Source organism: Lepidochelys kempii, chromosome 8 (assembly GCF_965140285.1).
Source record: "Lepidochelys kempii isolate rLepKem1 chromosome 8, rLepKem1.hap1, whole genome shotgun sequence".
In the NCBI taxonomy this organism is placed as follows: Eukaryota; Metazoa; Chordata; order Testudines; family Cheloniidae; genus Lepidochelys; species Lepidochelys kempii.
The window spans coordinates 32344171-32371402 of NC_136387.1; the positions used below are offsets into that span (position 1 = coordinate 32344171).

General features: G+C 41.4%; 1 protein-coding gene across 2 annotated transcripts in view; it reads left to right on the plus strand.

Moving 5' to 3' along the window:
• The window catches only part of KCNIP1 (potassium voltage-gated channel interacting protein 1), a 542944-nt gene that overhangs the window by 456309 nt on the left and 59403 nt on the right, over window positions 1–27232 (plus strand). The window contains exon 2 of one of the 2 annotated variants that reach the window (XM_073355980.2): window positions 23824–23856. The exons of the other annotated variant lie outside the window; for it this stretch is intronic. Coding sequence (XP_073212081.2) covers window positions 23824–23856 — 33 coding nt within the window. The remainder of the gene's footprint in view (window positions 1–23823; window positions 23857–27232) is intronic. 2 annotated transcript variants of the gene reach the window in all.

Below are 27232 nucleotides of genomic sequence, written 5' to 3' on the forward strand. Positions count from 1 at the left end.
ACGTGGCAAAAAGTTTCCATTCTTCTCAATAATGTAGCTTATTTTTTTGTTTAAGACCGAAGAAAGCTTTTGTTTTGGCCAAGGACACCTTCATAAATGCATAGTGTTTGCATTTGCCTTATGCTTTCCGCCATACAACACATCACTCCGGGATTCTGGCTGAACACTTGAGCTTTGCAAAACAAGCTATCCCAAGTGATGGAGATGTGAAATCTTCAATCTGTGAAGGAGAGCATAGCTACAAGCTGTTAGCTCCCTGGGTCCTTATTTGTACCGAATACTGTTTAGTAACGCTTAGTAAAAACCCACCTTAATTCTTAGGGGATCTGTCTCATCCTCTTTCAATCACTCTTCAGAACTCTTAGAACTAGATGGAAAAGCTCCCATGAGATTCATTCTTGCCTCCATATGAAATTTCAAAGATTCTTTGATACATTCAGCTGCTTATTGACTAGAACAACTTCTAGGCCCTTTGCAACACATTACATTATTTGTTGTTGAGCTTTAGAGGAACTTTTGTATTACATTTGTCTGAAAATTGTTGCTTTCTTTGTACAGAGGAGCATTAGGAAGCAGAATAGAGAGAGAGTAATCACATAAGCCAGGTATCCTTCACTGCCTGAGACTTGTCTCTTTTGTCACTGTTCATAGGTACAATCACTTTGGATAATAAGGGGACATGTTTCCCATAATATTCTTACAATCCTGTTTGTCCTCATCCATGTGAGTGGAGAAGCAAAGCATTCTGACCCACTATTGGTCTGTCCCACCCCAGATTTTTTGAAAATGTGATTGCTCTGCAGTTGTGTTCAGAGCAGGCTGCTGTTTTGCATGCTTGTGGCTAGATAAGGTAGGAAAGCCATTGTCAGTGGGCATATCTGAACTGTGAAATATTAAATATTAAACCAATAACTGCAACTGAAATGACTAACTCTAGGAATGTTACAATGGACAAAGTATGGACCTGGTGAAAGGATAAAAGTACTTCATTGTACAGTAAATAAAATTCCCCTCAAGTGAATTGCAATATGTTATTTCTTTCAAGCTGAAGCCATACCGATCAACAACGACTCTAGAATGATTTTTTGTAATTAATAATAGAAAATGACATTTATTTGGACTGAGAATTTCAAAGTTGGGTGAACTGCCCTTTAGATACCAAAATACAGATTTTGATGCCTAACTTTTTTGGAATTTTTTACCAAAACAGTTAAATGCTTGTCTAATGTCTCTTTATTTCATGTGAATATGCATGTGATAATACAAATCATTTGCTGAATTAATGCAGATTATGAAATACATGTTAAAAATCACAGTTGATATAAGACTGTGAATGAAACTGATTTGTTAATTTATGGGGGGACAAGCTTGGTGAGGAAATATCTTCTATTGGACCAACTTCTGTAGGCGAGAGAGACAAGGTTTCGAACCACAGAGCTCTTCTTCAGGTCTTGGTCCAATAAAAGATATTACTCACTCACCTTGTCTCTAATTGCCTTGAACCGACACAGCTCCAAATACGCTACATATGTTGATTTATGGGGTTGTTCTACAGGTTTTGCCATCAAACCTCCTTTGTGTTGATTTGCTTCTTGAGTCAAAGTAGGGCACTCCTATTTGGTACAAGCAAAAGCGTTTGGTACAAGCGTTCCTTACCTACTACTGACCAGTGTTTACCGCTGCCATCTGCTGGCTGGGATCTAACCGCTCTAATGCACATGGTACTGCCCTGGTTTACAGACAGTGCACCCCACTGCTGCTCCAGTTGGTGACAGTTCTTTTGTGCCAAGGGAAAGATCCTCAGCAGGTCTGAATTGTCACAGCTCCACTGACTTTAATGAAGTTGACATTACTGAAGTCAGTGGAGTTATGATGTTCTGTCCCTGAACCGATACAGTTCAGCCGGTGATTGTGTTGTCTGTATGTGTACAGCATATATATGTATTGTGTATGCATATATATCTTTGTCAGAATTCTTCATGGCCCTTCAAAAGCTTCTGGCAGGATGGAAAATTAGGACAGTATTTTCCAAGCAGTTTCTCTGTGGGTGAACAGAGCTTAATTGGTACTTATGCTCCATTTAATTAGACTCCATGTTTTGGAACAGCTTTGGTACAATCTGCTTAACTTAAACACCAACTTTGCTGAATGGAAGGAAATAATCTTTTGGAGGATGTTGTCTCATTTTTATGTGACATATGCTGTATTATTTGATTTGCAGTATTTATCCTGTGCTCCCTCCACCCTCTCTCATGGATTGAGGCTGTCAGGGTACTCAAGGGGAGTGCCACCTCAGCAGTATGTTGCTCTCTTGTCCCTGACTACACAGAAGCCCTTCCATGAGGTCTCAACATGAGGACCAAGCAGCAATGCAGAGGACCCTTACCCACAGAGTTTCCATGGAAATCTGAGTTTGGGGTGTGATATAGAGGGACAAGTGCAGATTTCACAGGACCTGCAAATTAAAACTTGTGTATTCCATTCTCCAATGCGGGTTATTTCCAGAGAGGGGAGAATGGTTCCCTCTTTTTTTTTTTTTTTGGCTAGTAGATAATGGCTGAGGTTTTCAGAGCTATGTAAGCACAGTTAGCTGCACAGTTCCCATTGCAATTAATGAGAGTTGTTCATTTAAACACTCTAGGAACCTTTGAAATTCTCAGCCAACTAGGTTGTCTTCTGTGTTTTATTCAGCACTGTTAATACTCTAGGTGCTCAATAAATAACAAAACAGAGCCATGTTTTACCAGAATAATTTTCCTTTTCTACTTTTCTGTGGCTGATACTCACTGTTGTTATTCCAGTTAGTGTAAGCAGAGGGTAATCTATACCATCTCCTAACAGAGCAAGTGCATGGGTTTGGATCCAGACTTATCCCTTCTGGGGTTTTGCCTAAAGAAGCAACAAAACACCAACCTTTTTCTGGGGTTTGGCTGTCCATAAATTGACAACTATATCTCTTTCCTTAGTCCCCTCTGCCTCAGAAACATCTAAAAACACTTTAATGATTTTGGATTGGAGTTCACAGGACCCTCCCGCTCTGATTCCAGGGTGAGCCAGCAATTCTCTCTCTCTCTCTCTGTGCATGGTCTAAAACCCGAATCCTGCTACAGTTATTTTGAAAATCACATGTTAAGCCCTTACTTTCATATGCTCAGGGCCTTCTAGGGGAAAAAATCCTTATTGGCTGAACTTTTTCATGCTAATCCTCAACCCAAAGATGATTTTGTAAATTTGAGCAGTCTAGTTTATGGGGTTGGGGAAAAAAACCTTGTTTCTGTTGTGAAGATTAAGGTATTTTTTCACCCACATTCAAAAAAAGATAAACTTTACAAGCTGAAAATTCCTCGATAGTGAGTAGTACAAGTGATGGCAAAAATAGTTTTCCACACATGAAGTATTAATCTCCACTAAGAGCAGTTATATTATTTTACATGACTGTGGGATAATGTAAATACATGATACTGCTGCTTAAAGTTGTGTATCACTTTTAATAAAAAGAGTCTCCCTGCCGATTTCACTGCTTACTTCCACAGTTTCAAAATCAAAAAATCATGCAACTGGAGAACTCCACAGTCTAATAGCAGCAGAGAACTGTTGCTGTATAAATAGTTCCCCATGGAATTTGTTCATTTACATGTGCAATTACTTACTTTGGATGCACAATTGCCTATTTTGCATGCAGAGGTACCTGTTTTGTTTCAGTAGGTTGTTATCTTGCCAATACGCCAATAATTCAAAATTTAGTCCAAAAAATTCTTCTCTCACTTCTAGCCACTGGAGGCGGTGGGATCATGACCCCCATCTTTGATGCACCTTCCAAAAATACAGGTGACGATGAAGGCCCTCATGGGAGGGACTGGTCTTGTAATTGTCTGGCCCTGTCTTGGGGTCAAAGCACCTAACGGTACTTCTACCAGTCCTCTTTACACACACATTCAAAGACTAACTCTAAACTCCTCCTATGTTCCTACCTTGGTTTGGGAACTCCTGAACTATTCTATAGACACACGCTCCAGCAACTGAAGATTTTTCAGTAGAGATGGATCTGAGCTGCAAAGACTGGATCCAGATCAGACCCGGACTTCCCTACAGTTGACTGATGATCAGATTCAGGGTGCCAGGCCTTTAAAGAGATGGACTCATCTAAACTTCACCGAAGTCCTGGTTGGGAAGGGCCACGTTCACCACTGTCCTCCACCTTGTGTCGTCACCTTATACAAGTGCAGGGTGTTACCATTCTGACTTGGCAGTGTTTTACACCCACTTGGCCCAGATGTAAAGCCATGCACATGACACAGGGCTATGGTGAATTGGACCTCAAGACTGAGATTTTCAAAGGGACCTAATAAATTAGATGTTCAGCAACCAGTGACTTTCCATTGCTGGCTCAGTCTCTAGCGCTCAAGCTCTGCTCTTCAGTTTTCCTTCGACCTCTGTTATAGTGCAATGAAATGTATGAAAGCTCCAAGGTCTGAGGTGAAGTGACTTATCTTTAAAACTCAAGTTAAAACCTCTCTGAGTGCATGTATCAATTTTTATATATTTTTTCTTCCATTCCAGGAGCACTGATAACCCAAGGGCTATGTGTCCTTGAATTAGGCAAGGCTTTAATTATTTCTTCTGATAGCTTGATTCATCCTACATGGTATTTACCATCCATTGATTGTTTCCTCCCCCTCCCCCAGTTCTCTGCCTGAAAGCTTAAAACATGCTGACATTTATAGAAATCAATGCATTAATAAATCAGGAAACTCAGAATGTCTGATTTGCTTTTCAGTGAAGTAGAACTATTATCGCTGCTGAAGTTTTGCAGAGAGAGAGAGAAAGTCCATTTGTAATAGATTGCCTAGGCTCATCATAGGTAGTTGATGAATAACCTTTCCAAGAGAGGGGAAAAAAAACAATTTAAAGTTGAATTATTTCATTTATAATTCAGAGTGCTTCTGCGAGTGTTTCATTTAATAAGTGCATTGTGGAGAGTTTCCCAGGCTTAGTTCTCAAAAGCGAGCAGTTTTGTAGCTTGACATATTCTTCCTTGCCTCACTTTTTGGTGCTGTTTTAAAATTGGAATTGCAGGAGGTGGTGGTTGTTTTATTTTACTCATGGTCTGAGCTTAACCCTGCATCAGTTACTTGAAAGCGCCTCTAGAAGAAGGTCCCTTCAAAGGCCAGCTGTTTATTCAGCAACAAGTGCAGGCTCAGTGGAGAAATTGGCCTCCTTATTTCATTTTTTATTTTTTTCTACATTAAGAAAGCGTCTTCCTCTAGTGAAGACCTGCTAAATAGAGGGCAGAGTACACTCCGGTTGACCCTGGGACTCTAGCTCTCCAAGGGGTTGTCTCCACTTACCTGGGGATCAACGTGTGGTGACAGATCCCTGGGGGGTCGATTTAGTGGGTCCAGTGAAGACCCTTTAAATCAACTGCCGATCACCCTCCCATAGACTCTGGTACTCCACCGGAACGAGAAGCATAAGGTAAGTCAATGAAAGAGTTTCTCCCTTTGACCCAGCCTGGTGAAGACGCAGCAATAAGTTGACCTAAAGGTATGTCGACTCCAGCTTCATTATTCACGTAGCTGGAGTTTCATAACTTAGGTTGACTTATCCCCATAGTGTGGACCTGCCCCAAGAAGAGTAAGGGAAGTTGACCAGAGAGCATCTCCCGTTGACTCAGTGCCATGAAGACATCGGGATAAGTTGACCTAAGCTACGTCTACTCCAGCTACTTTATTCACATAGCTGGAGTAGTGTAACTTAGATCAGCTTACCCCCATAGTGAAGACAAGCCCTTTAGAAACTGTTCTTTAAGGTAGTGAATCCCAGTCTAAGATTTATCCTAGCAGCAGGATGGTCATGTGCTTAAAGCTCTGGATCAGGATCCAGGACACCTGGATTCAGTTCCTAGCTCTGCTACAGGCTCCCTGAGTGTCCATGGGCATCTTGACACTGCAATAAAACCCGCAGCTGGCCCAGGTCAGTTGGCTCAGACTAACTATAAAACAGCAGTGTAGATGTTCAGGCTCAGGGTGGAGTCTGGGCACCAAGACCCCATGAGAGGGGAGAGTCTCAAAGTCCAGGCTCCAGCCTGAGCCCAAATGTCTACACTGCTAGTTTAGAGCCCTGCAGTCCAAGCCTGCAAGTCTCACTCATCTAACCAGGGCTCTGAGACTCGGTGCCATGGGTTATTCATTGCAGAGTAGACGTTGTAGACATTGTAGGATTGTCCCTTATTATGTATTTGTGTATTTTTACAGCATGCAGCACCGTTAGGCCCTGATCTCCATATAAGGGCCTGTAAGTACTACTGTAATATAAATGTAACACCCCTATCCACCCAGTTACCTCCTTTAATGCCAGTTTCCTTATGGGTTTGGATGGATGGGCCTGGGTTCATTGGGATTCCAGCACAGCAGGGTGTAACTTCCTTCTTCTCTTCCCAGATGTATTTACTTGGCAGTACCTCCACCCGCCTCTTACCTCTTCCTGGGAAGATCACCAGGGAAGCTTGGAAGGAAAATTCTAAGCACGGGGTGACCCTGAGTTTCTTGGCAGATAATTGAAGACTCCCAGGGCATAATGCAAATATACACAATATATTCACAAGAGTAATTGTATTAAAAAGGAAGTAAACGTAACATAATAGGGTAGAGTGTCACTGGTGTCCTCCCTGTTCTGATAATACCCATGAATTTCCTCACTCACGTGACCTGATATAACAAGACTAAAATTTAGTGTCCTGTTGTTACCAATACTTCATAGGTGCCCTTGATGACCTGTGATGACAATATCTTTTGTAGCAACAATAAGCAACTTGGCTGACTGGGTTCAGTGCAGCCCAAAGGACTCTCAGTGGGGCTAAGATGGGAAGTCACTCCATAAATTTAATAGACAGTAGACGATGAAATCCCCATGGCTTGAGGATACAGTTCAGGGAGGAGGGGGTGTCCCAAACAATTTCCCTGACAGTCTATCTAAAAGATGGTGCGCTCACAACTCTGTGAATGATCCTCCAGTTCAGAGCTGAATCTTGAGTCCTCAGCTGTTGCAGAGGGGCTGACAGTCTCAGTTGGCAGGTGTCTTCTTCATACAGGAGTCAGGATGTTTCTGCTCCCGAGACAGCCCCTCCCCATAAAGGGATGCAGGGATTGGGTGCAGATTATAATAATGTATACTAAAAATCCTAACTCCTAATCTCCAGCCCTGGAGCTCTGATACAGTCACAGCAGGTGGGCAGCCCTGAACTAGCAGCCAGAGCAGTACTTGCCATGTGGTGACTAATTTACCTAGGGAGCTGAAGGACTAGCCTAGCCTGATGGGATGGGGAGTTTTCCCAACCCAATTGTACAAACTGGGAGTCAGCTTGAACAGGAAACAACCAAGTTTGGGGATATTGCTTCCAGGTGCCCAAAGGCCAGTTCTCCATTTTTCTCCTCTCACAGTACTCCTGGGCATGGGCATCTCACTGAGGACCTTCCTTATTGGTCAGGCTAGCTCTACGTTCCTGGGCTTTTTCTTGTAAATCATTTGAACTCTCCCCCTTCTCTCAGACACTGCTCCTCCTTTGAACAGATATGCTAGTGGTCATCCAGGAATGCCTCCTATCACTCCCCTGAGCTGCAGGAATGCCCATTCATAGAACCAGTGTCTCTCCTTTCTCCCTCTTGGTTTCCTAGCAGACTTTCCCTGCGTTACAAGCGCACACAAACCCAGGAACCCTGGTAAACTCAATGAGGATTACACAAATGATATCTATGCATCTCCCAAACTAGCCTCCTTATGAGAATCATGTCAAGTTTCAGATGTTAATTTCTTTCCAACCAGCACAAACCTTGTGTGTCCTCACTTTAGTGACTTACATTATTCCTATCACTTTATTTATAAAGCACGTAGGGATGCAACTTGCTTTATATGCAGGCCTCCACCCAAAGGAGCTTATGTTCATTATTACAGTGAATAGTGTATAGATGACTGTCCTGCCCAATCCTGCAGCCAGTCAGAATTTGGGTGGGGGGCACCGCCACTCCAGTGAGGTGCCAAGCACTTTGCAGGAGCAGATCCTGGTATGGTGCTGGTATATCAAACCCCATCCATCAGTCTAAGTGTGTTCTACCATCTTCACTTTTACTCTCCTGTTTTTACTCCACAGGGAAAGATATTTATTAACACATTTATTGACTTATAAAGCCCAACTCCTGTAACTACACTGCATTGGCACTTGCATAGAAATACTGAAGTGGTTCCATGCACTCGCTTACCTTTTTCACCTTAAATCAAAATGTTAACAGAAGAACTTGTTCCTGAATCAATCTTCTGATGAGCAGAACAAACCCACATCAATAGTCTGGAACAAGGTCACTTTGGTGGCAATTGCTAGCAATGTGTGTTATGTTATTTCAGTTGGTAAACTGTCCAGCTAAACAGTGATACAGGGTAAACAGAAGCTTTTTGATATGCATCAGGTAACTCATCGTACATGAGTGTGTACGCAACACCTGTTCCATTTTCAATTTGCATTGTGTAAACACGTGGCAGCTGTTTGTTGCAAACTGAATATATAGCATCCTGGGAGATGTCCCGTGGTCTTTTGCTTTAGCTACTGAGAAGCATGCATCCTGGGATTGTTTTCACTGTGAATTGTGGGAAGCCAAGCAGGTTCAGTTTTTTTAAAAATACGTTTCTACTGTCTCCACCCTATACTTCTTTTCTGTGCTGGCTCATACCATTCTCCAGGCCACTATGGTTACAAGAGAAATCATGCACAGGCTGCTTGGCCTATACTACAGCACTCAGACCTAGATAGACTCTGCAGTGGACCTTGCCCATCACACCACTGACAAGATGATGTGGGAACAGGAGATTATTCTATGGCAACAACAGGAGGATACTCTGCAGAGGTGATAGCAGGATGAGGCAGAAGAACAAGAGGACACTGATGTGTTGGAACAAGAGGACGAGTTCCTGGATTAGCTACAAAGCATTCACTGCCATTTCTACACCTGGGAAACCAGTATGAACTGTGGTGGGGCAGAGCTGGGATGACCAGCAGCATTCAGAGAACTTCAGGATAGGAAGGGCTACCTTTCTTGCGATGTATGCAGAACTGATGTAGCATTCTCTGGAGGTATCCCAGAGCTTGAGAAACAGCATACCAATTTGCAGTGCTCCATACTCATGGAGCAATGGGTCGTCATTGTCATCTGGAAGCTGGTCACCCCAGAATGTTACCAGTCTGCAGCCAAACAATTTGGCATGGGGTGATCAACTTCTTGGGGCCATTTTCATGCAGGCCTATCAGGGCATTGATAAGGTGCTATGTAACCAGACCGTGAAGCTGGGTAATGCTCAGAAGATTATTGATGGCTTTACATGCATGAGTTTCCCAGAATCTAATGGGGCAATTGATGGAACATGTGCCATCATTTTCACACACACACACCAACAGGGTGCAGAATGTATTTCTACATGGTGCTCCAAGGACTGGTGGACCAATGTGGCAGGTTTACAGACCTGAATCCAGGGTGGTCAGGAGAGTCCATGAGGCTAGGGACTTTCAGAATTTGGTAATATTTAAATTAATGGAGACAGGACTTTTTGCCCCCCGGAGAACGGTGGACATTAATAGTGTGGAGGTTGGTCCAGTTATTCTGGGGGACCTGGCTTATTCCCAATGCTGTAACTAATGAAACCATATACAGGCCACATGCACAGAAGGAACATTTTAACTGTTGCCTGAGTAGTTGCACAATAGTAGTCCAGTGTGCATTTGGCCATTTGAAAGGCAGGTGATACTGTTTATGGAATAGGTTTGAAGCAGCAGAAAGAGTTCCTAACCATTATAACTGCACGTTGTGTTTTGTGCTGTATTTGTGAGAGGAAGGGGGGAAAGCATAACTGTGGTGCAGAGACTTGATCAGAGGTTCAAGCAGCTAGCAAGGCATCCTAGAGAGAACACAAACACCCTTGAGAATGTTGTCAAGGATGCCTGCTGTTTGTGTTTTGAGTCACATGCTTGAGCATGTTAGCCCATCAGGATGATGGGGGGCTGGGATGGAGATGTTGCCAGCACTGGGACATTGAGTGTGGGTGGCTGAAGTTTAACATTCCCTATGTGCTTTGGTAAACCCTATGAATTATTGTAGCTTTATTTAAAAGATTTTCTGTGTTTAATACAAAGATGACTCATAATGGATATATTGTAATGGCTTTGTTATTAAAGAAGAATACCTAATAACAGAGTTTAAATGAAACTAATAGAAAATAAATTCTATGTAATTGGAAATACATTTAACTAACCACTCTTCTTAAGTAATGAACTTTACACAAACCTTTAATTACGGCAACAGTGCAATCAAAACTCAAAGTGCAATGGTAAGAACATTTCAAATATAACAATTTGGAGAGCATGCATAAAGTTAAAGGCAAGTATACATCTTGGCTCCATCTCTTCTTGTCCACATAGGTTCTGGGGTTGAGTGCCTTGGTTCAAAATTCTTAGGGGCATTGCTGGGCTCCAAAGAGCTGACTCCCAAATGAAAGTGTCCAGAGGTTGGATCTGAGTGGTAAATGGGAGCTTCTGGGAGCAGTGCTGCTGGATGCGGAAGCTAGGGGTTCTTGCTGGTCCCATTAGGCAGCATTGTCCAAGGCTGTAGAACATGTCTGGGTCTCAAATTATGGGCCTGCAGGGACTGCTGGCCTCACAGGGGCATGTTTTGTGGGAGGACATTCTAGTTCAGGGTAGCATCCATGCATTGCCTCTGCATCTCTGTCTTTTTCCATGCTCTTCTTCACCATGATTGTGCTGTCCTTGGCCAAAGCCACGCTTTCCCTCGGTTCTGTCTCTGATCTACCAGGATCTCCTGGACAGCTCTATTTCTTTCTTCATCTGGATGCTCATGTATAGCCTCCACTTCTCAGCCAACTTGCTTTTCCTCTATTATCTGCCATGACTTCTGCAAACATCTTGTCCCGAGTCTTCCTTTTGCTCCTCCTCAGGATAGTGAGCTTGTCAGCAGTACACAGAAGCCCTGTCTTTGTTGGTCTAGCTATTGAAGGTGCTGTATCTGTGGGGGCAGAGGGGGGGAAAAACAGTGACTTATTGTTCATACTCCAGACAGGTCATAATAGCTTTCTTTAGTAGTATATGTGACCTTACCTCCCCGAAACTCATTCTCATTCTTGGGGGAACCTCAGAAATGTTAAGTGGTCTGCATGTGCAGAGCGTGCTTAGTGCATTTGCCTTTCAGTTTGCCGTAAATGCTTTTATGCTTCTGGAGGGAGGTGGAGTGGTTGGAGCTATGATCCAGGTTTGGTTCTGCAGTTTTGTTTGTGCCCTGGAGGTTCTATTGTGGTGTCAGAAGTGTAAAGGGGGGGATTATGGAGGGCAATCTGGATAGTAATCCCTTCTACATCCTCTTTAGACCATCGTCACGGTTGATGACAGTACACTGAGTTGGGTGAATAGGAGGTAGAGCAGCAGTTCTCAAACTGTGGGTCAGGACCCCAAAGTGGGACTTGCTGGGGCCCAGGGTTGAAGCCAAAGACTTAGCCGGGGTGGCAGGGCTCAGGTTACAGCCTCCTCTCCCCCAGAGCTGAAGCCCTTGGGGTTTGGCTTTGGTCCCCCAACCCAGGGCGGCAGGGATCAGGCTTCGGCTTTGGCCCACTGGCTCGGGGTGTCAGGGCTTGGGTGAGTTTAGGCTTCAGTCCCCTATCCTGGGGTCTTGTAGTAATTTTTATTGTCAGAAGGAGGTTGCAGCACAATGAAGTTTGAGAATCCCTGAGGTAGACAATGGTCATTCAAAAAGGCAATGGGCAGGCCATCGAGATGCACGCTGAATTTATTCACCAGAAGCATGGCAGGAGTGGAAGAGGCTTGCAAGCTATACTGGGGCCAGGAGTGTGCAGCTGTTAGCTATAATGCGTGAAACAGAATCGAGCTATTTCTCAGTATTACTTTTTGCTATATCTCCTGCCCAGACACTGAGAAGTGCAGAAAAAAATAGACTCCTATAGTAATTGTCAACTACAATGCATGTCGTAGGGCATTTGTACCTCCGCAGGGACCAGCATTGTTTCTGCCTTGACCAGGCATGCTGTGTGCAGTTAGACCTCATGTAAATGATGAAAACTAACCACATCCTGTAAGCACCATCTCAGTAAATGTTCAATGTTACATGTTTTCAGATGGGGGGGGACACAGGTCTGAACATCATTTGTCATATATGCCGAGGGGAATTCTGCATCAAAAAATTAAAATTCTGCACACAATATTTTAAAATTCTGCAAAATTCTGCAAATTTTGTCAAAATAACACTATAAAATCATGCCAGTTTCAAATATTTATTTTTTTTAATTCAGAATACCTGTCAGCCAGTATTTCTGTAACAATACAGGCACACACAAAAATTCCCTCAGGAGCAGAGAGTTAAAGAAAGCCCTAGGACAACCGAATTCCTGTTTCTGCCCTCACCCCCCTAAAGCCCAGCTGGGGGGGCAGACACACCCCCTCCTAACCCTAGAACCCAGCTGCGGACCCTCCTCTGTCTCCCACCCCCAGCCCAGACACTCACACTCCAACCCTCCTACAGTCCAGAGATCCAGAGGGAGAAACAACCTGATGCTGGATCCCGGGCTTGCATGGAGTTTCCTGGGCACCACCACCTCCTTCCCTCAGGGCGTACTGGGAACTGCAGCTTCTGGGAACCCTCCAGCTCCCTCAGCTTCCCGCCGCAGTGTCTTCTACTTGCGAGCTGGGATCTGTCGAGTCCAGCGGCCCTTAGTGGAGACCAACGTCTCTACAGCCCATTTCTGGGGGGGGAAGGAAATTCTGTGCATATAACATTAATTTCTGCAAAATTCTGAGTTGTGCAGTGGTGCAGAATTCCTCCAGGAGTCGATACCAGACTGCTGGGCACACTGGAAATGTCTAGATAAGTGAATGGATACATGTAAGTATTCCTACTACATTTATATAGAAATAGAGGGTGGTATATCTCCAAATAACCTAAGTAAGTCTGATCAAAAGTTTGTGTTATGCTAATATTAGATTCAAAAGAGATTTCTTTCAAAGAACAATCGCAGCCAGTGTACTATGACTCCTAAGCAATGGATTCTGAAATGTGAAAAAAGAATCTACTGCAGCTCTTCAAACTGGGTCACCATGGTTATTTTAGTTTAATCAAATCCATACTTGGCTTCAGCACTATTAATTAGTCATCTGATTCCCACCTCATTCATTAGTATTATTAGATCAATTCCTAAATGTACTGCAAACAGCAATCCAAGAGCTGATTAGGAGAAACTAGCATGTGTTTTAAGCACGGAATTGATTTCTACATTCCAATTTAGGTTTTGAAAAAATGCATATCACGGGAAGCCTTGCTGTAATGGATGGTGCTTTGTCCTACAAAGTGGTAACTAAGGTACAGAATTACCCATTTGGAATGAGGAAAGATTTATTTGCACTGGTTGTGTGAGTGCCAGCAAAGCTGTAGGGGATTTCTATGGGACAGCTCTGAATGTACGTATGAGGTCGGTTAAGGCTGGTGAAGCTCTGATGCATCTCAAAGTGTGTAAGCATTATTATTTTCATTAAACCAATGAAGATTTACAAAATGTCCTTTGATCAGTTCCTGATCTGTTGAAGTGCTGCGGAGATAGTTCATTCACAGCTGTGTTGAAAGGGACTCCACCAGACTTTGGATATCTTGAAATAGCTCTGTTTAGACTTAATGTTACTTTGAGAAATCAGTCAGGTCTGGTGTTATGTTTTTGGGGTGCAACCCAAACCAGTAAGAGGTAGTGTCATAGCTTGTCCTGTAACCCCGAGTGCCCTAAAATGCTCTTCTGCTGTAGTTGCCTGTCTGGATGCTCCCAGCCATCATACAATCATGCACTGAATGTCTGTGTATTAAGCAACTTCGGTTCAACAACTTTGACTCCAGTAGTCTGTTTGTTACAGGACAACCACATTCTGGTCTTCACCAGCCTTGGAGTTACTACTAGTCAAGTGACCCCAACACACAACCCAGGCCTGAATTTCCCCAAAACCATCTGCCCTGAAATGTGCAGCCATCTCCTGAAACATTTAGAGAAGTAATAAGGTCCATGGTTCCTTTCAAGAGACAAATACACAGCAGTTTGTTTCTTTAACTGGAGCAAGCACAGCACAAGTTGGTTTAGATTAAAAGAATAACAAGTTTATTAACAAGAGAGGGGTTTTAAGTGAGTTGAAGTATAAAGGATAAAGTCAGAAATGGTTACAAGCAAATAAAAGTGAAAAGGATTTCTAGAGACTGACTTAACAAAACTACAAAATGAAGGCCAGTTCTTTGTGGGGAGGGGTTACTTAAAAAGCAGCAGCTTTAGTTTGGAAAATAAACATCTGGAAATAAATGTTATATTCTTACCAACCTCCTTCCAGCTAGATGGCTGGTCCCACCCACCCTTGGTCAGGATCTCCCACAAAGTCCAAAGTGCTTGGTTTCTTTGTCTTCTTCGGTGAAAGATGATTTGGGTTTTTTGCCCCTCTCTTTTATAGTCCAGTGAACCTTTCAAATGGATTGTTCTGAAGGTTTCCCCCAGAGAAAGTTCGTTAGTTCATGCTGAGTTAAAGAGCCAGGAGGTCTGGAAGATAAGGCTCCCTACTGGTTCTTTATCCTCTAGTGGTTGTTACTATGCCAATTATCTCCGTCTGCTGCAATCTGTGATACAAATGAATAGCACATTGAATTTGGACACACCTGGTTTGAAGTGTCTGCCTCTTTCCTTTGTTTGGAGAAAACCTGTTTATCAACTCCCCTTGGCATGCCTGGCTTAAACATCTTTTAGTCACAGACTTTAAAGCATAATATTAGTGAGTATCCATAATTTCACTTGTAGCATTGTTATATATATTTTACAATGATATTATTGACTATTAGTTTTCAAATACGTCACAAGCCATATTTTGTACAAAGAAGTCATTGCAGTAGTGCATAAGGTGTGAATACAGGAATGCCTAGGGTCACACCTGATCTACACTTAAAAATTACATTATCCTAGCTATGTCACTCAAGGCTGTGAAAGATTTTTGCACTGATCACTGTAGTTAGATCAACCTAACATACAATGTTGACTTGGCTAAGTTGAGAGAATAACTCTTTTGTTGACCTGGAATCCGCCTCTCAGAGAGATGGATTAACTATATAAAACGAAAAACCCCTTCTGTCAATGTAGGACGCATCTACGCTACTGTGCCACAGCAGCACATCTGCGATGCCACGACTATGCCACGATAGCATAGACATGGCCCTAGGATAATATTGCTGTGGTGACTAGAGGCATGGAAGAAGCTATCAGTGCTATCAAACATGGCCCCTGCAGGGTATTCTGTTATTGTGCAAGGGGTAGCCTGCTTTTTTTTGGATTTCGAGATCTGTGGTTCATGTCCTGCTAGATGAATTCCCCTTTGTGTATTCCAGAGATGCTTTTTCACATCTAAAGAGCTGATTTACATAAAATATTTTGTGTTTCCTGTGAGGTTTTGCAAAACTCTTAGTGAAGGGCAGTATATTCTACAGGCAGTATAAAATGAAGACAGTTCTTTTTTTTAATTTTTTTTATTGGGGGGAGGCAGAGAGAATTACTTAAAAAAGAACCCGCTATAGTTTGAAAAATATATAGCAAATATTCATCATAGTACACACAGAACTCCTAATATCAAGCTGTAAAACATTAACACCACCAAACATGATTATAATTGCCAAATATCCATTGACTACCCAGAAAAAGACTTCAAGTCACATAAATAATTTCATTAGTTAAAACTGCACTTCAGATAAAATAACACAAGAGGTTTATTTAAAACTTAACACTGTTAATAAAAAGGCACACTGGTGCATAATATTTTAGGGGGAAACAATATAGCAATTGTACATTGATTTTACCAAGAAAGCTAATGTTAATAAAGATGAATGAATACATCAACGTTATTTTTGGGTTAATATTCATCTTCAGTTCAATTCTAATATACATTCCCAAGTATTGTATTTCAAAGATAAATAACATGCTGCAGAATTTTATTAGAGGTAGGTCAAAAGATCTAGAATTTCCTTTGTGAAAATGTCTCCCCATTCAAAAAAGAGAGTATTTTTAATCCCACTTTGAAGCTGTATCAGTACCTAATCACAATGGCATACAGCCTGTACTGGGATAAAGATAATATAGGCATGCCCTACTGAGACTGGCTTGACAGAGACTATATGAAACCACTCCTTATCCCATCTCCTCCCTGTCATTCTCAGCAGTCTGTCTGGAACAAAAGGATTCTCAGCTCTATAAGTCATGTTCTGAACTTGGAGGATGTCACTGTTCAGGCTGGTGAACATCAGTATGATCTGGACAGAAATGTAGCCATTGGGAAGATAGCCACCTTCACAATAGTATAGAAAAAGTTGTTATGGCCTAGCTGGATTAATAAACTGAATACCCATCAGATACTGTAAAGTGGGCACCCCTGAATGGATGAAATGTATCTCTGTTTCTTCACCCACATCCTGGGACTGGGTACACCATCCCTCACACCAATCCTGTAGAAATTATCGAGCTTGAGAGCAAGATTTTCAAACTAATGAATTTGGGTGCCCAACTTGAGAAGACTTTAAAGGGCTTTGATTTTTAGAAATCACTGACCCACCTACCCTCTAAAGATCAGGCCCCCTTTAAGGTATTGCAAGTTTGGAGACCCAAAATCCCTAGTGGCTTTGGCAAATGTGCGCCCAGGATCTGTATATTGCTTTTCCACAGAGCCACCTTTAAAAGGAAATTTAAGGCTGCTGAGGCTACTCTTCCAGGGAATGGGGCTCATGGAGTTGGTATGGAAGCACAAAACCTTTGATCAGATGCCCTTTGAATGATTTGAGGATGGGCAATAAGGGGCTGTGTGTGGTATTTACTCCATGATGGTTCTGTAAGGATGCTGCTCTTTCTCACATGTTAGAGGGTCCTGTAGCCTGTAGAAAGAACAACACTCATAAGGTCTGCAGCTGAGGCAAAAGTTGGAGAAACTAATGCTTATTATGGACCCACTCTCACATTGCTTACTGAAATGGAACACCTAATGAGCATCAGGTGTTGGATCTAGCCCAAAACGGAGTGTGTTCTTCAGAGTCCCATATGGACCTTTCTGTTGATCTCTGTAGAGCATCCAGCTTAGTGATTGATTAACATTTGGAGGAGAGACATAGGTTAGCCCATCAATATCTGAGAGAAGAGAGAACCATCTCAGAACATTAGTAAATCCACACAAGAATCCTCACCACAAATATTAGCCATCAGACAATTAATTTGAAGTCTTCCTAGGCTCTAGACAGTCTCTTCATTTTGAGACAGTTTGAAGCTCTCCATTTAACCCACTAGAATTCAGTGTCTTTATTTTATTCTCTTTCCCTTTCATGGTCTAAATTACGAAATTTTAGTAATCAAATATACTTTGTGCTTCAATATCTAAGAGCAGAGATTGACTGTCCTGCTGCGTACAAATGGGGAACAACAGCAGGATAATTTAACTGCCTTCTTTCTTATTGCTCTTTGATGTTCATTTAGTCTTTGCTTCATTTGCCTAATTGTCTTTCTAAACCATGGGGGATATTTCAAAAAGTAAACCATGGGTGGGTAGATGAACAAATAATCAAACCCTTTAGTTCAAAAGATGGCTTGCAATGATAAACAGATCCCCAGAGTCACTTGTTGGGGATAATTTTTACACCCCATTGCTGTAATCAAGAAAGGATCCAGACTACATATGCAGAAATTTTCCCACAATGGTCAGTTTTGCTGGGTTGTAATACATGAAGCGCCCAGGGATCAGAACTTCCCTTGAGTTTGTCTTAGCCAGGAAACCCACTGAAAGACACTGTATCTGCAAAACTATTAGTAATGTTTCTGAATGACAATGACAATTAAGTCCCATAAGATAAATATTAATAAGTATTTTCGTACATTTTTGGGTTTGTTACTCTATTACCTACCTTTTTGAAGGAGGTCTTACTACTCAGTCATACCAACAGTTATGCCCATGGTCATGGCAACTACTAGAATGAAGTTAGAGCAACTGCAGAGACTGCTGTAATTTACAGCAGTTTGGCATGGCCATCAACGGACTAATCCACAGCACAAAATAGTTGGAAGCATAAAGCACTTTGGCTGCTTCCCCCAACAGTACCTCCTCCTCCTTGACCACTTTCTCAGCATGTCCATAGACTTTGGGTTATGCAGGGCTGCCGTTATGCTGTTCTTGCACTGGGAGAGTTCCCAGTACCACGCTAGCTCTGTGGCCTCTTTTGGATGGCTGAGCCACTGTAAAGGGGCCAGTGATTCCAGAACCAGGCCCAGTAGGTTTGATTATGATATAAATCTACTGGAGTCACTGAGGCTACACCAATCTGAAACTGGTGGGAATGTTAAATCAGACCTAATGTTCTATTAACTTGTGGATACCATAACTCTCATAAAAAAAGAACTGTTAGATTCTCTTGTTTTTCACCCATTACTTCATCAGATCACTGAGACTTAGTGGTTTCTGTCAGGTAGAAATAACATGTGAAGTGGTGTTCTTGAAAGTCAGACCCCATTTCACATCACTCACTAATAGTTGGCTTACAGGAATTACCTAGCTGGGCTGGACTTGGTAAATTAGAGACAAATTGCAGCCTCCCAGAGCCAGCAAGTACCCCAGTTGTGAAAAGGTTTCTACTTACACCAATCTACATCCTAATAAGAACATTATCTTGGAGATGGCAGTGCTTAAGAGCTTTATATTATTACACAGATTTTTATTTTTGCTAGGGACTCCATATGGTGCCCTAAGGTATAAACTTGTACCATGCTAAAACAATATAAACTTGGGGAAATTATCCTTTAAGATCTAGGTAAAAAGCACAATGTTGAATTATTTTCTTAACGCTACCCTGTGTCAATCTGAGCTACCTTCGGTGCAGAGAGATGCATAAAATTGAATTGAAGATGTGATGCAGAACGTATTCAGCTTTTCACTTTAACAGACTGAAACTAAAGGTGCTGCTAGATTCTGTGGTCTGTGAAATACGGATATTGTAGGAAATACATTAGCTTAATAAACCATGCAAAAATTATTCAACTGTGTAGAGAGCTGCGATGTAAATGTTGTTCATTTTTATTTCATTTTTACTGAGACTGGTGTGGTGCCAAATGGCATTGCATCATTTTGTTTCAAAATACAAAGTGTGCTGTCCCTGTTTAAAAGACAGGGACACTGTCATAAATGTAACAGGAAGGGTAAACCCCTTTAAAATCCCTCCTGGCCAGAGGAAAAATCCTCTTACCTGTAAAGGGTTAAGAAGCTAAAGGTAACCTCGCTGGCACCTGACCAAAATGACCAATGAGGAGACAAGATACTTTCAAAAGCTGGGAGGAGGGAGAGAAACAAAGGGTCTGTGTGTCTGTTGGTATGTTGCTTTGCCGGAGATAGAACAGGAATGGAGTCTTAGAACTTTTAGTAAGTAATCTAGCTAGGTATGCATTAGATTATGATTTCTTTAAATGGCTGAGAAAAGAATTGTGCTGAATAGAATGACTGTTTCTGTCTGTATGTCTTTTTTGTAACTTAAGGTTTTGCCTAGAGGGATTCTCTATGTTTTGAATCTAATTACCCTGTAAGGTACCTACATCCTGATTTTACAGGGGTGATTCCTTTACTCCTATTTACTTCTATTTCTATTAAAAGTCTTCTTGTAAGAAAACTGAATGCTTTTTCATTGTTCTCAGATCCAAGGGTTTGGGTCTGTGGTCACCTATGCAAATTGGTGAGGATTTTTACCAAACCTTTCCCAGGAAGTGGGGTGCAAGGGTTGGGAGGATTTTGGGGGGAAAGACGTGTCCAAACTACGTTTCCCAGTAAACCCAGTTAGAGTTTGGTGGCAGCAGTGGTTATTCCAAGGACAAAGGATAAAATTAATTTGTACCTTGGGGAAGTTTTAACCTAACCTGGTAAAAGTAAGCTTAGGAGTTTTTCATGCAGGTCCCCGCATCTGTACCCTAGAGTTCAGAGTGGGGGAGGAACCTTGACAGACACAATCAAAAGAGTTTAGGGCTTCTATTATCATTAATAGTGTAAACTGATATTGTTGTGACTCTGCAGGCAAAGTCAAACGTATTTAAATAATACAGGGAAACACTGAGAAATGGGACATTTTCATTCTACCCCATTCTCAAGATACTTCAAAACTAAATAGGACTGGAAAGGCGGGAGCACTTGTAAAGAATTGTTCACCCACAGATATGTTTCTAGTGCAGGATGGGATGGGGCAGTGGCTTAGAGATTGTAATTGCCAAAAGTAAGGTGAGACCCTCATATAATTGTATATCTCCAATCAGTTGTGTCCCCTCACTAGATGTAAATTAATCAAGTTAAAATCCTGCCTTATTTTGTTCAACAGAGTATGTAGGTTCCCTTTAATCACTTGTGCAAGCAACAGGGCATGAACTGTCCATAGCATATACGAAAGGTGGGTTGCTAACTGAGGGTTTGTCCAGTCCCCATTAAATCAGCTAGTGTGCATCCCCAGAAAATCAGCTAGAGATGGTAGGCAAATGGTGTATGTATGCATGTATTATTCCTGCTCAGAGAAGCAGCAAAATGCATCACATAGCATGGTTTCCAACTATCTTTGAAAGCTACTGTATCACAAGTAATGAAGTTATCTGATATTTTATGTTGTGCTGTAACTTCCACAGTACAGCTGTGCCCTGGAGGCTTTTGTATGGGGGTTCCATGTGTTTGGATCTCCAAAGTGCTGTTATACAAAATGAGCAAAGATAAATTGAAAATCTTTGCAGTTATTCAGGAGATGCATAGAGGCATCCTCCACAGGAGACGAAGTAAACACATGTATTAGCTAGTCTTTCAGTGGCACCTTGTTACTGTTAGGATGAACTGCTGTAGCTCACAGGTGGTGTTGCAGAATGGAAGTTCAGGATTGGGAATTCACAGCAAGGATCTTTCTAGTAAGCTGGAAGAAGGCATAAAAAGAGAGATAATGACATCATAACTTGGTCTCTCCCCCCTCCCCCCAACTCAAGACTGGGAACAACATCTGGAGGACAAAGACTTTGAACTGAGGAACTTTGGTCCCAGGCTGAAACGTAGTCCCAGCCTGTGTATTGAGGAACTGTAACCTACCTGCTTGTATCATCTGTCAGGGTGAGAAAAGCTGTTTGAGTCAACTCTTGCTTAGACTAAAAGTTTAGGTTTTAGAATGAATGTTTACTTTTTATTTTCTTAAGGTAACTATTCTGGCCTTTATGCCTATCACTTATAATCACTTAAAATTGATCTTTCTATAGTTAATAAACTTATTTTAATGTTTTATCCTTACCAGTGAGTTTGTCTAAAGTGCTTAGCAAATCTCAGTACAGGTTACAAATGCTTGTGCATGTCTACTTTCCTATGAAGAAGTGATGAACTAGGTAATGAGCTTACACTGGCCAGGCCTCTAACCAGGGCAAGATGGTACAGTTCCGGTGTGCAAGACAGGGGAATTGAGGGAATTGGCTGGAGCCTCTCTATTGTGGGTTCATTCGTGGCTGGTAGAAGCATTCATGTAACTCAGTTGGGTGTGTCCCAAGGGATAAGAAATGGATTCTGATATTTCACATTCAGCTATTTGCATTTGGGTTTCTGAGGAACCTTCTCCTTGTTGGGTGATGTATTGTCTTTGTCTTTGGGTTTTAGGGTTGTTACTTTACACCACTGCTTTCTTTTCATGTTCTTATGAAAACTTTCATGGACATTGTCTGCTCCTCTGCTGTTTTTCTGAAGGTCCTTTTCAAAACTGTATGTGTTTTTACATCTATTCCCAGAACTTGATTCAGTGCCTGTGTATGCTACACAATGAAATATATATGGGGGGGGGAGGGAGCATGTGACGTTACAGACTCAGTTAGCATCAGATTCATTTTTCATCTTGGTGTGTGGTTGGTTTGTTCAGTAGCCCTCACTTTATTTCTTGAGGGGTACAGCACAGAGAATAATTGAGAATGAGCTGGACTTTGGCAGTTTTTTTCTGAAGAGAAAGCTATTATACAATTGCAGAAAAATATGTAAAAGTATTAAAAATAATAATTTGTGTTTAAATGAATCAATTAGGTCTAGGGCCAGATACTAAATTACTTCCATTCCTGCAAGCATTAAATATGCAATCACAACTATAATTCTAAAGGCTTTGTCATCTAATCATGTTGTCTGCACCCGAGTCTAGAATTAGCTGAAACCCCATCCATCAAGCTGGGCTCAGGGGAGAGTGAAATAGGAAAGCTTGTGATGATTGCCTAGCTCTCAGCCCCTTTCCTGTAACGGTTCAACAACTGAATAATATATTTGGGCAATATGAATAAAAATGTAAGCTCACCTTTGCCTTGTCGTGGGTCCTTATAATTCCATTTGCCCTTTTGTAAGGGAGGGGATGTCTGCTTGTGTTTTTTACAAGAATTCAATGTTATTCCATGAAATTCAGCGTGGCCTAAGGATTTTAGGGGGCAGATCTTTAGCTCGTGTAAGTTCATCAATGGAGCTATGAGAACAGTAAGGGCAGGCACAGATGTGCCGTAGCAGTACCGGCTTCCTTCACACACACTTCCTTGCCCATACAGCTTACCTGCAGGGCTGCTCCCATAGGGATGAGCTTGTGTGGTTTGGTGTCTATGGCCCATTTGATCTTTGGCCTCAAACTGGCAAGGGAATTCCTACCTAACTCAGATATAATTCAGATGGTGACACATTCATCTATCAGCAGCAGCTGAGCAAGTTGTGCTCGTTTGTGTGTTCTGTTAGTCCACCAGAGATCTTTCTGGTGGTGCACAGTGATTGGCCAGGAAGAGATCAGGTATTCGGAACTGGAGAATGTGATGAAGGGGAACATAGGAAAGCATTGCATACAATTTAGGTATTTTTGTGTGGCACTAACTAAATGGAAGCTAAGAAAACAAATGGAAGCTGAACTGACCCAGAGGTAGGAGCTTCACAGCATGGAATGAAGGCCGGGAAACTTGTGTACATTGATATACTGAGAAATGCTCTAAAGATCTACGTGACTCTTCATAAATGGTTGCAGACCAAATCTAAGGTAAAGAGAGTGAGACAAAGTGGAACTAAATACAGTTCTAAAACAAACAAAAAAGCCAACCTAACTCTTTTTGTTTAAACCTAATTTACTAATAACACTTCCAAGGTGCATGAGAATTGTATCAAATTACTGTGCTGCAAGTGTGGTGACTCTGAACAGGCCACCAGCCCCATGGACTTTGTTATTCCTCCACTAACCGATTTTCATTTCTACAGCCAAAGAAGTATTCTGACCAGGACGAGGAAGAAAAAGATGCAAGGCTCCCACCATTGGAAAAAGGGAGCCCTTCTGTCCAAACTTTTAAGATTGCATGAGGGAGAGGATTTGCTTTCAGAAGCGCTCAGTATCAGAACGTATTGCTCCTTCGGTGTCATGTTGCATCCCCACCTCATTGATCTCTGCCACTGATCGCATGGTTGCATGACCATTGCACATCTTCCTTCATGCAACTTCCTGTGTTTCATTGTCATACAGGGGAGAGGGAACCCTGACTTCCTTAACTGCCCTTCTGCATAAGAGAGAGAAGCAACGGACTGAGATATGGCACATCCAAATAGGAACCAGAAGATCCCGGATCTCTTTAAGGGCCCATCCAGCTTCACTTAAAAAAACAAAAACAAAAAACAAGACAATAGTGTATATGGTTTTAATTTTATTTTTGTTAAATTGTTTTCTTACTTTTTCCTAGACTTCGCCCGATGGTCTTACCTGTCTCAGAGAGGTAAAATTTAAACCAATTTGACTATCTTGGTCATTTAACTTTCAAAGGAAGCAGTTTCCTAAGCAAGAGCAAGGTACTACTTGATCAGCTCTGCTCCCCCTTCACATGTTTGTTAGCAAATGAAGTAAAGGTGGTTGAAGATTACCTACCTCCCAGGGTATATTTTCAGGTTGCGCAATTCCCCGTACCTGGGTAAGAAGTGTCCTGTGTGTAGCCATAATCTGCAGTCATCCATTCTTCTTTCTGTTCCATGATTTATTCTTTGATGTGCTGTGCAGCGTTAGATGCAGCAGGTTAGCTCATTTATTTAGGGCTTCGTTTGGTACAAGTGGAAACCACCTACAAATGTGTAGACTAGTTCTTCTCCCTGCCCCCTTTCATTCAGACTTACTCTGACTTTCACTTATAATTCACCCTGTGGAAAAAAGCTGGGAATTTAGAAGAAAGGCAGAGAAGAACATAAGGTCTTGATCCAAAACCCACTGGAATCAATGGGAGGACACATAGTGATCTCGATGACCTTGGGAATGCACAGAGTGAATACGGAAAGTGTATAAAATAATTTCAGAGCACCTTCCACAGTTCAAAGTGTGGAGAGAACAAGTGTCTGAATCATTCCAGCTCTCCTGCATATAAAAGAATTAAATGTACCAAAAGGAAACAGAAGGCAAAGTGTTAGTGAATAAGATAAGTTTACATGAGTCATTGCAAGTATTAGCAAAAGGATTCCCAGACTGTATTTTCCTATGTTCTATGTCACATTTTAATACAACCTTTCTCCACAGTTGGTTTTCACCAAGACTCTTACAGGCATCATATGTTCATTAAGCTTAACTGTTTGTGTAATTAATTTCAGTGCTGTTGATTTAGTGAGGAAAATTAAGCTGAAATGATCTTTGATGTTTCCAAGAAACGGGGTGGATATTGAGAGGCCAATGTAGAAACAAAAAGGAATTAAAGTCTCTTTGGTATAGAAATTAATCTCTCCAACCAGGCAATAATAATGATTTATTAATAAATTATAGTTCAACTTTAATTAAATATGTTTCATATTAAATTTATATTTTAGTGGGTACTTGATGCAATTTTTTAATTAACATTTACCATAAGGAAATCCTACTTAACCCTTTCCAGGTTGTGTGATACATCAATATGACTTCCTAATCCATCACCTAAACTGGCAGTCTGGAAAACATCATAGTTTGTTGACTTCCATGGGAGTAGGATCGAGCCCATAGCTGACTCCCAATCTAGTTCTGCAAGCATACCCAATTTTACGTGTTTGCCGGATCAGGCCAAAAACTGAGGGTTGACCACACAACAAGTCAGTGTGCAGCAAGGAGGGTGGTGAAACACTGGAATGTGTTACCTAGGGAGGTGGTAGAATCTCCTTCCTTAGAAGTTTTTAAGGTCAGGCTTGACAAAGCCCTGGCTGGGATGATTTAATTGGGGATTGGTCCTGCTTTGAGCAGGGGGTTGCACTAGATGACCTCCTGAGGTCCCTTCCAACCCTGATATTCTATGATTCTATGATTCTATAAGCAAGGGTGTGAATCTACAGCATACTAGCTTGCCATGCAGTCCCTGCTACCACATACTGAAAGCTCTGTAGTGCACTTTGATGTACTGCTCTTTGAAATGGGAGTAACTCAAAGTGGACTACAGAACTGTTAGTGTGCCTGAAACAGGGTCCACAGAGTGAGTTTCTGTGAAGCAAGCTAATGCGCTGTAGACTATCACCCTTGCTTGCTACGACTAACTCGCCATGTAGACAAGCCCCAAGGCTCACTTCTTCTATTTATGCAAACACTTACTACTGGGTGTATAGCTTATTAATGTTGGAACCTCACTTAACTTCAGTGAGACCACTCATTGGGGTTCTGAAACCATACATTTCAAAGTTCTTGACAAAGGAACATATCATTATCACCATTTTTCTGATGGGGAAACTAAGGTGACATGTCTTGACATAGGTTATGTACCCAGATCAGCAGTAGTGCGGTGTTTGATGCTCAAGAGAGTACTGCTTCACAAGAGTTTACTGACTGTGGCATGGCTTGAAACATCTTTATTCAAGATTTTGCCCTATTAGGGACAACCACTCAGTCACTTATTTTGGTTGGTTACAGTGACCATGGCAGGGGGCTGTATATACAACCTGTTGTGACACTATATCTGAGTCTAACATCTGATACATGCCCAAGTGATGTTGTTGCTGATTTCATCTGAGGAGACTGATGGGTCTATTTATTTATTAAGTGTATCTTAACCCAGAACATTGATTAGGCATTCTTTCATAGTTTGTAAAATAAGTAAATAAATATACTTGAATATTTAATCCCAACAAAGTTTTTGAAAGCAGCGGTATCTTATTTTCAGACTGGTGGTATATTATCTGCCCTCTAGTGGTAGAAGTAGTGAATTAATGAATGTTTTTTCTATTTCATGGATACTGCCTGCCATGGTAACTGATTGTTCTGTTTGACCTGGAAATATGTAGGCAAATGTCTGATATGCATTACATTTTTTAGAAATTAAAATTAATTAACGAAGGAAATTCAATAAATGGCTTTTTGTCTAATATGACAGTTAAACATTTTTCTTTTCTTAAAGGACACGATATAGAAGCCTTAATTCTAGTGACACTGAAAGATTTGTGGGGAAAGATGAAATATTGGACCCACTCCTGCTCACTTGGAAATCAATGGAATTTTTTTCCTTTGGTGTCAGTGGGAGCAGGATTGTACCCTTCTGTCAGATCTTGTGTATAAATAGCGAGTTCCATTTGTGCTTGAAAAAATCTTTTTCCCTCATGATGAAATTATATATTTTGTCAGGATGTGTGTGGATGTGTACATAGGTTGACAATTTGATGTTATTTTGGCTCTTACAGAAAGAGGCTTAAATTATTCTCTTCTGATACTGGAGATTTACAAAAATGTAAATTCCATTCAGTGTCGTTTACAATGGTGAAATTCACTTTGAGAGACTCATTTTCAAGGGGATCTAGGTAAGGAAATGCTCAAATTTTAAAGGTAACAAAGGTATAATTAGAATAAATATAGGGGATTATAAATCAGATCTGAAAAACAAACCCTGTTAAATAATTTCCAAACTGTGTGTGTAGTTAAAATATCATGTTTGATCTATTTTAAGGAAAACTCCATCTCCATTCTCAAGCAAACAGCAAAAGCAATAGAATGCAATAATCTTCACCAGCAGCAATCCATAAAACATTCATGCTTATGTAACAGTGTCAGGGTTTTTATTCTTTGTAAAGTAAAGACACTATTTATTCAGTTTGATTTATGAAAAAAATACATATACCAAAAATTACAGTCTTGACCAGTAAGAAAATCTCCTCTTACCCCATCCA